General features: G+C 46.9%; 1 protein-coding gene across 1 annotated transcript in view; it reads right to left on the reverse strand.

Moving 5' to 3' along the window:
- The window catches only part of CPSF2 (cleavage and polyadenylation specific factor 2), a 68,952-nt gene that overhangs the window by 14,016 nt on the left and 44,499 nt on the right, over positions 1-10,437 (reverse strand). The window contains exons 14-15 of the mRNA XM_085893986.1: positions 3,387-3,701; positions 1,189-1,323 (exon numbers count right to left, since the gene is read on the reverse strand). Of these exons, the coding sequence (XP_085750112.1) occupies positions 1,189-1,323; positions 3,387-3,701 (450 nt within the window). The remainder of the gene's footprint in view (positions 1-1,188; positions 1,324-3,386; positions 3,702-10,437) is intronic.

Below are 10,437 nucleotides of genomic sequence, written 5' to 3' on the forward strand. Positions count from 1 at the left end.
TTGGCAAACTCTTCTTCTAACCTACGCTGCTCTTCATCATACTCTCCCTCGTTCTGCTGCTCTCCCTTGTCTTTATGACCATCATCCACCTTTTCCACTCTTTTCCCCTTGATCTGTGCCTGAGTCACCTGGTCATTGTTTCTGAATCAGTCTTGCCTCTCTTTCATGAGGGGGTGTGACTGTGTGTGTGTGTGTGTGTGTGTGTGTGTGTGTGTGTGTGTGTGTGTGTGTGTGTGTGTATGTATGTGTGTGTGTGCGTGCGTGCGCGTCATTAGTTGTCATCTCCATATGTGGGTTTCAGAAGGTGGAACGGAGCCCTCTCAGGTCTCAAAGTATCCACTTCCATGTGTGTGTGTGTGTGTGTGTGTGTGTGTGTGTGTGTGTGTGTGTGTGTGTGTGTGTGTGTTTATATGTACGTAAGTGCGTCGTGTCCATTTATGAAGCCAAATTTTGAACAAGAGACATGCACTACAGTTAACATATCAGGAACACACTAGAAGGACACTCCGTAGAGCGCTTACCTCCGCACGCAATGCCTGATCCATGAGAACATATCAGGCCCAATACATTTTTGAAATATCATGTTATATCTCGTTTTTGGCCACATCTCTCATTGGTGAAGAATCACTTAAAAATTAAAAAATTATCGTATCAGGATCTGTGTTCGGATCTTCACTAAAATGGAATCGATTATTTCTTGTCACACACCCAACCTGTCCACCAAATTTCGTCTTAATCCGGCCATAACTTTTTGAGATATTGTGCTCAGAGACAGACAAACTAACAGACAGGGATGAAAACAAAACCTCCGCCAACCTTCGGTGGCGGATGTCAAAAAGAAAAAAAAACAACTAACGATTAATAGACCATGACATATACATGGGATGTTATAATGTCTACAGGAATGTAATCAGGAATACCAGATCTCTGCCTACTTTGGAAGATAGTGCGCTCTACGATGCAGTGTCAACTTCTCGCACCACATTTGATGGTCATACAATTCAAGGAAGTTCAATCCCACCACAGATCAAACCTGCGACCAGAATGCTTAAAAGCAAGCAAGCGACCAGCTGAGTAATCGTTCATCGACGTAGTATTACATATTACAAATTAAACAAACGCTGCTTCACAAATCGAAAACAACATCCTTCACAGAAGAGAAGGGAGAGGTGCACAGGTTACACTCACCCGACGGACAGCCAGGACACTGTTGCAAACGAGGACGCCACCAATGAACTCGGCCTGGATTCCTTCACGAAGTAGCACCTGCTTAAAGTCGGACAGACGTGGCTCATTGACAAAAACTGCCTGGTGGCCAACGAGCTGCAAGGAGAAGCAGATCGTGGTCCTTTTAATAAAACAAGATGGCCGTCCAAATATAGATCCATCATAATAGCGGAAAGTCACCTGATCTGAAGGGAAAAAGCAATGTGGAAGCTGCTAGGTAGGATTAATGAAAAACACTTTGACCAAATATAAATATTTGAAAGGCGGAAAAGACATAATTAATGATATTTCAAATAAGCAACACTTTACATTCGAGAACATATGCCGCCTTTGCTTTCCTGAGATGCATCGGCGTACATCAAATCGGCAAATTAATCTGTGATCCAACAAATAAAATGGAATTGATGAATGTGGATTGTGAAGGACTCATTCACCCAAGCATAAAATTACTTTATTATTCTTTTCAAATTGGCACAGTGAATTAATTCAATATAATTAATTTCTGAGAGTCTCCAAACTCAGTTCTCGCTATTTAACTGAAGTCTGAGCCTTCGTTACTGCACAGTTATATTGAAAAGAAGAAGCAAATGTGGTGTTCAGGGAATTGCAAAAACAAATATGGACATAACATGCGCACACAGACACAGCAGCACACAACACACAGTAGCTGAACACTGACCCAAGTATAAAATGTGATATTTTCTAAGTCTAAAAAGGGCATAACTGTGAAAAATTGACAAACTTCCCTGAAACTCGAACTTGTTTTGTAACTTATCAAAATAAATCCATGTACCAAGTTTCAGTTGAAAACTAGAAGGGCACTCAAAGACATCGCTAGATATGCGTCCGCCCACATTATTACATCATTATACATACTTGTACCAAGTTTGATTTAAATCCCTGATTCCAGATTCAAAATATTAAATAAATCTAGCTGCCAGACCATGCATCCAATCAGGTTGAAATTTAAAACATATATCCCACATGGCTACTCGATAATACAACTGTGGAGTTTCACGTCGATGGATGAAGCGGTTCAAGAGAAAGATTAAAAAAAAAAATTAAAAAAAAAATTCAAACTACTATGGCTGCCAGACCATGTGACCTATTAATTATTTGTGAACACCCGAGTATCCCAAAGGATTGGGGAACATGTGGGTTGTGGGTGAAGTCTTCCCTTGATCTGTCAAGCTGTTCCGGAGATTATGATTTTGAAACGTTTGAGGGTAAATCCAATATGGCTGCCAAACCATGTGACCTTTATCATAGTTGGAGAACTTGTTCCTCATGGATAGGCAATCATACCTGTAAAGTTTCGCCTCAATCGATGCAGCCGTTTCGGAGAAGAAGATTTTTGAAGGTTTATATTTTGAAAACAATATGGTTGCCAAACCACGTGATCGATGACGTCAACAACTTTTTTCCCCCAATTACAATTTAGCCATAGATGACCCTGAAAATTTTTCATGCTGATCGGATGAAGTATTCGACGCATGCATTTATGATGTCATAACGAAGCCACCTATGACATCATCAAAAAAAAATTACTTGTTTCTCATGGGGAGTTCTTCACATGTGCCAAGTTTCAATTTTTTCCTTGTAGTGGTTTTGGAGATACAGAGCTCCAAAGTTTTTACTTTTTTCCAACATGGCTGCCACACCACGTGACCTATGACATCATAACTATCATACAAACATTCTGCATGAGTAGTCACACCTGCGGTGAAAATTTAGTGTCAATCGGATAAGCGATTGCAGAGAAAACAGTGAAAATTAGCAGGGATGCACGTATGGACAGACGGACAACCCAAAAACAATGCCACTGGCCACTTTGTCAGCGTTGGCATAAAAACCACAGGTGGGACGGACGGATAGCAAACATATCGTTCCCTCCGGTGAAACCAGTAGGGGACTAACCATCCATAGTAGAACCATCCATAGTATTTATATAACCTGGAGAATTTTTGGGGCATCCGCAGCAGAGTTACCTGAATTATGTTTCTGGTGGTGATAAAGAGAATATGCAACATTCAATATCTCTGCTTCATGTAAAATAAGACTGAAGTTAAATTAAGGCATGGAGCAAAAGAACTACACAAGCACCACCACCACCATCACCATCACCACAAACAATGAGTAAAGCGGGTGAGATACAATACCTTACTGGGAGACAGTGGCTCCAGTGTTGGTATGATTTCAGCATCAGCACCGATGTCTTTGCTAGTCACCCCACCATCTTCCACATCCTCTCCTTCTTCATTATCCTCATCATCATCCAAAAAACTTAGGCTTTTCTCCTTATCTTGGGTAGTCGTAACATTCGCAATTGCCATCGTCCCCTCAATTATTGCCTCCTCCGTGGCAAGGAAGCTCGTGTTGGCACGAATATCCAATTGTCCATCCACCCAAGCAAGCTCGCCGTCCCGAGCACGTCGGAAGGTCAGTGAACTGACCAGTGAGTCTTTGAGACGAACCTGAAAGAAAGAGCCAGTCATATTTGTTGGACAGGAAAAAAAAAACACTCTAAGAAGCAGCGTCAGTGAATTTCACAGTAAATTCTGTGGTGGCAGTTTCATTTTGTCTACTTTTGATAAAAATGCATATGTGACATCATATGTGCTTCACAGCCATTTGTAGATAAGACACTGCTCCCTTATGCCTGGTGTTGGCTTAATGGTTAGGGTGGTGGGCTTGGGATCCTAGGATCCTGAGTTCAAATCACACTTGGCTGTTGAATTAATGCCAAGTGCGGTTGACTCTGCCTGCCATCCTTCGAAGGCCAGCAAAATGAGTACCAGCTTACTGGTACCCTGTGTCGGAGTGGTGATCCGTCCAGTATTGTACCCAATAGCCAAGGAGACTGCTTAGTCAGCACCAATGCTCTGCACAGAGTATGGTCTCAATGGAGGGATGGATGGACTGCTCCCTTCACATAAATTAGAGGACAATTCCCTGAAATATGAAATGGCAATTCCCTTTTTTCATACAAGGACAGAAATTATGGCTACGACAGTTCAACGTTTGTGTCTTTTGCACCTGAAAAGGTAGAAAAGTTTCTGGCAACCCTCGACTTTGACTCTGCAACTGGACCGGACGGCATCAACTCAAGTGTCCTAAAAACCTGCTCTGCTGCTCTTACACTTCCTCTTTCTGCCCTTTTAAACCCTGTCATTTACCATAGGTCATCTTCCATCTGCTTGAAAATCAGGCATGACAGCAATACTCCATCACAATCCCACAACAAAAGTAAAATGTCAAAATATATCGTGATGTGAAACCAGTAGAGGATTGTTGTGTCGTATTGTGGCATTGTAATGTGGTGCCATTCTTCATTGTTCTTAATTCTTCTTCTTCATTCATCACAATCCCACAACAAAAGCAAAAGGTCAAAATATGTCATGATGGTAATCCGTAAGAGGATTGTGGTGTCGTAATGTGGCATCGCAATATGGTGCCATTCCTACCTTGTTCGGTTGTTTTCTTTTTTGAGATTTCATCCCTCTCTTTTTATATATTTTTTTAATTGTTATTTTTCCTTGTTTCTGTTGGGTTTTTTTTTTAGAGGGAATATATAAAAGAGTTTATAAAGAAAGCAAAATACACATATATACAGATCAGTGAGATAACACACTACACAGACATCAGTGCGTATCACCCACTGAGCTGTACTGTATATATATATATAACTGGAGCGAACCTTCAGCACATGCTTCTGGGGTCAAGCGGCCACCATGTTGGAATACCCTTCCCTTGCTTGAATGCAAGATGTACAGGCATAGCTGATGGAGGATTTTTCTACCTTTCAGGTGCAAAAGACACAGAAACGTTGAACTGTCGGAGCCATAATTTCTGTGATAAGCACTGCACTTGATCGGGTTCCGTAGACAGATTGATTCACATTCGTTTCCACGTTTCCGCTTTTGTTTGTTTTCCTTCGGAGCCTTGTAACAGAGCTACAAACGTGACTGACAAAACTGAGTCTGATTCTAGAAAGTCAGAAGTGTCAAGTTGAGTTTGTTTGAGTGTGAGAGTAATTTAATTTCAGATCCTCCTTAAAATGGAATGAAAGTGGTGGCAGGGATATAAAAAAAATAATCGTTTGAATGTTTGCAAAGGTCATAAACATATAAAAAAAAACATGAAATGAAACACTACACATGCAATACTTGATCATCTTCATTTATTTTAATCCTAAATATATGTTATTATTCTTGAAATATATTGTCTTGAGATGAGCTGTTCATTGGTATTTCACATTTCATAAAAAGAAGGCAATGATCCACTGCTCAAACTGACATTGGCTTGCACCACTGTTGGTTCAGTTTGTTAATCATTACCATCCGAGTAAATAGTTTCAGTCCATGGTTTAAATCTCATTAATTATTTTGAATTGCCAATTAATAGTCTTGCAAACCATATAAAGAGTACACCGACATCTTTGTGTGGAAAATTGGGTGTTAAAAAGAAAAAAAAAATGGATGCGCTTTGCGCAAAGCGGCAAGAATGCACAAATTGCGAGCCCAGGTAGCGCGTGGGGCATGCGGAGAGTGGGGGCGGATCACGAAGAAGTGTGCTGCGTCTGTCCGCCACTTGTGTCACCCTCTCTCTGTTCTCTTGCTGGTCCTTGCTCTCCTTGGATGTGCATGCTGCGCACCGGCGGAAACAGCTGGGCCTTGCTGCCCGTTCCGCATGTGCACATAATTTTATGAGAAGCCTCTTTTTTTGATACATCGTCAAGGCTCCTGGAAGAGCTAGTACACTGAACGGATCAGGATATATAATAACAGACAAAAACAGAATGCAAAACATGCATGCATGGAGTGACCAAGTTGGATACAGAAAGAAACTCCAAACAAGGAACAAGGAGGGATTTGGGTAGGGGTAACAAGGGTAGAAAAAGCTCATTGTTGTGGATTGGTGGTGGTGAACAGTAGTCTTGAAGACCTGGAGGGAAGAATGAGATTGAAGAGGATGTGGCAGTTTATTCCACAGGTGGGGAAAAAGAGGAATAAATGAGTGATGGTGAACAGTGATCCTGGATTTAGGTTGTTTCACCAGAAGGGGGTTTGATGGTGGACTGTGTGAGTCCTGCAGAAACCTTGGAAGGACAAAGCAAGGAAAGAGCAGAGGGTGCAAGACCAGAAAGGAGGTGGTAGAAGACAGAGACCACTGACCTGTCTGCGATGGCAAAGTGATAACCCCATAGACTCAGCTTCATTGAGGGAGATTCCAAGAATTCTAAAGGCATTGGTTTCCACAGCATCAAGCTGAGCAAGATGTGAGGCAGGGGAGCCAGCCCAGAGGGGAGAGCAGTACTCCATCAAGCTGCAGATGAAGGCCTTGTAGGAGGACAGCAGTTCAGATGTGCCAAGAAAGGACTTTGTACAATGGAGGATGCCCAGTTGGTGGCTGGCTTTGGAGGCTAACTTTGAAATGTGGTTTGCCCAGGAAAGATAATTGCTGATATGCGAGTTTGAGTGACTGGCCCTCTTTGAGAGGGTTGTTGGAGAAAATAGGTGGAAGGGTTTGCGGAACGGTCCTTTCAGAGAGAGAGTGAGTGAGTGTGAGGGATTTCTCAGGATTGAAAGACATGTTCCAAGTGTTTGACCAGTTTGTGATTTGTCAAGGTCTGGGGAGAGAGAAGAGGCTGCTGCCTATCTGTCAGAAGGATGAGGGATGTCATGACACAGGGTAGAGTCATCAGCAAAGAGATAGAGAGGATTTTCTCGAGAGTCAGTAAGATCATTGATGAAGATCAGGCATAGGACTGGGCTCAGAACTCTGCCTTGTGGTAGGTACTCCAGCATTGACAGGGAGAGGAGAAGAAAGGGTTCCGGTGAGAGCCACATGTTGGCTACGAGTGTGGAGGAAGTCAGTACTCCAAGAGTGGTCTGAAACTAAATTGGTGACCTGAGATGAGATTGTTGAAGAAAAGGAAAGATTTCACATTAACTGTGAAGATGGATTTCATGACCTTGCTGATGATTTGAAGTAAGCTGATAGGTTTGTAGTTTTGGGGATACAAGGCTCTTGTAGTGTCAGTGGAGCTCAAAATGGCGACGCTACGTGTGGGAGCAAACGAGCTGGGAGGGAGTGCAACGGCTGTCAGGCCCGCGGTGAAGGCGGGAACAACCAAATTAATATGGGGGATGTGTTGGACGAGACTTGTAAAGGTGACGGAGAGAGCAACAGTGACGGTGACCGAGAGGGAAAAACTAATTAGGGTGACGGAGACATGCACGAGGGAGATAAGACACGAGGTGAAAGGAATTGGGAGGGAGAGAAAAGAACAATTAAGACGGAAAGCAAGGATGAGGTACGCGGAGATCGTGAAAGAGCAAGGAGTGAAACAGAGGGAAGGACGGGAGCCAGGTCAGGTAAGGTATGGGAGCATGTGCCAGAACAGCGCGTCGCTGCGTCCACTTTCCGTCGGTACTCCAGGGGCCTCCGTCTGGCCTTCCCCCAGGCAGATGCCAGGCCCATCCCCATCTCCTTGAGATGATGGTCAACCTGCTGCAACCACGAGCACGTGGTCGGCCCACTGGCCTCCTCCACTCATGAGACTCCCTCGCTGAGAGAATCTGGTGAGCAGGATCAGCGTCAGGAAAACGAGCCACATGTCCATACAGCCGCAACTGACGCTCACGGACTATGCAGGTAACAAATCTCATCCGAGTCTCTCTCAGCAACCGCTCGTTGGACACAAAATCCAACCAGCGATAGCCAAGGATTCTCCGAAGAGACCTGGTACCACCTGGACGGGAGCGACTTAAGGAGAAAGCAAGGTTGACCTACGTAAAGATAAGGGAAAGACGCCAGAAAGAAGCAGAGACTAATAGACACGAGGAGACAACAGAAACTAATACATGTACAGAGACACGGGAGATAGAGGGTGAATTGGACGGGGTTAAGGACGAGCACACACACAGAGTTAGTGGAGGACAATGGGGGCGAGCTGGCGGACTGTTTCAGGACCCGGTGCGGGCAGCTGGATAGCCTCCTCCAGGAACAAGGGGAGGGAGTATGCCCCCTTGAGGCGACTCACGACCAGGTGGGTTCGGTCATGCTTTGCGAGTTCGAGGGGAGGAGTGCTGCGAACGGGTGCACGAGGAGCTTGGGGGGTATAGAGGCCCCAGAAACCCTTGGTGTGCACAAATCCCCAGTGTGGTTGTCCCGGTGTGTGTGGTGCAAGGTGTCAGTGCACCCCCGTGTGTGAGTGGTGTGGTGGCGAGTGTGCCGGAGTACGTGCCTCCCAGCACACGGTGTGTAAGGGAGACCGTGCGTGTAAGAGAGCGGCATGCGAGGGAGATGTCGGTCGGCATGCGTGAGCATGCAGCCGCGTCTCCCGGTGTGAATGTGAGTTTAATGTAGTGGAGTGTGAGCGTCGTAACACGCAGGTGTGCGTGGGTGAGACGGCGACAAAAGGACAAGGGCCGAGTAGCGGCCGTAGATGTTTTGAGAACCGCGCCGGGTTTACACGGCAGCGAGCGCGCGGTCCGTGCTGTGCAACGCACGAGGCCCCCACGTGCTCGCTTGTGGGAGTGAAGCCCGGTCCGGAAACGCCAGCGGTAGATGTTGTCGATCCCGTGATGGACAAAGTTTAGGCAGGATTTCGGATTTGGACCGGACGGGTTCTCCACGCGGGCGTGTGTTAAGCTCCAATGGGCAGAGCACATGGGTTCACGTGGGGAACCCCTCGAGACGCGGGGCTTGTGGTTTTTTTATGCGCCAGGTGACGTCATGGCTGCGTGCATGGTTGGAATCCGGCAGGAGGGTGAATCCCTGCCGGATGGTACCGTCCAAGAAGGACGAAGGACGCGAGCAGCTGCCATGACGTCACGCCAAAGGTGCATGGCTGCGAATTGCCGCGCTGGTGCGCAGGTTGCGAGTTGCCGCGCTGGTGCTGCGCGAGGAAAAAAAAAAGCAAGCCTCGCTTTCGGGTGAACAGGATTTCCCTGGCATGTGGTGGAAGACCCCCCTGCCTGGGCACAGGATGACACTAGTTAGGAGGAAGGGGTAGCTTAGCGAGACCGGCTTCATGGGGCAGGGGTAAGTCCTCATGGAGCCCGTGGAATGGATTAGTTAGAGGGATTGTTGCCAGATTTAGGATGGGAGATGGAATTTTAGGATTTGGAGACAGAGACAGACTGTGGATGTGTAGTGGAGACGTAGCTTTGCTACGTAGTGTTAAAAGGAACGTGCTATAGTTCAAGGGACGACGAGGGAGCACGAGGTAGTTAGGGGAAGTAATCAGCAGGATGGCAGAGTTCAGCGGTGTGTGTGTTGAAGAGTTGGTGAGTTGAGTGGAAGAGTTGTGACACGTTGAGTGAGTGAGGCCAGCGGGTCTGTGTGTTTGGAGCGAATGTGGAATGCATGGTGCGATGAGTGATTGGGGGGAGGAGTGACTCCCGTCCAAGGGACCCTGGGGTCAGTGTAGAGTGAGTAAGGGGGTTAGTCAAATTGACAAAATGGAGGTCGTTTTGTTGTTGGTGGGAATGTAGGCTCGATACCCATTTGGAGGGGTGCAAGAGCCCTGTTGACGGGCTGGGAGCGTGGCTGCGAAAGGTGAGTATCGCTGAGTGAGTACCCCGGGCACCAGGCTAGTCGGCCGTGGTAGGCCAAGGGCCCATGGGGGGCCGGGATAGCGTAGTGGGCACGGGTGCGCTCGCATGATGCGGGGGCCCGGGGCGCCGTTAGCCGCGTGGGCAGTGTTGTGGGCACGGGTGACCCTCGGAAAGGGGCCCGGGAAGCCAGCCTGCCACGTGAGCGTTTCAGGGGAGTCGCCAGGGAGGGCACTCCCCAGTGTTTAGGGAGCTGGTAGGCTCGGAGGCAGTGTAGTGCTCGGGGGTGCCATTGTCGGAGAATCGGCAGAGGGTCGTGCCTGCCAAGGGAGCCACGTGTCCCAGCCATGAGACCGTGTGAGGGCACGGAGAGAAAATTTGGGGGCGAGGCCCGAAATTGTGAGGACACCAACACAGGCGACGGGAATCTGGGTTGTTAGAACCAATAGTTTAAGCGAGAGGCGCTTGTTGAAAGCCCCGGGGTAGTTTAAAGGTAAATGGATAGGGTAGATTAGGAAGTGTACCCCTCCGCACCATCCATCCCTTCGCTCACGTTGTGGGCCGCTGGACCTACTTTGGGTTAGATCGCTGAAGTCTGGGGAGGCCATCCTGAGGCTTGAATTGGGCCTCGACGCAGGACGCCAGCTCT

This window comes from Eptatretus burgeri, chromosome 9 (genome assembly GCF_056783735.1).
Source record: "Eptatretus burgeri isolate ZD-2024b chromosome 9, Ebu_testis_v1, whole genome shotgun sequence".
Classification (NCBI taxonomy): Eukaryota; Metazoa; Chordata; class Myxini; order Myxiniformes; family Myxinidae; genus Eptatretus; species Eptatretus burgeri.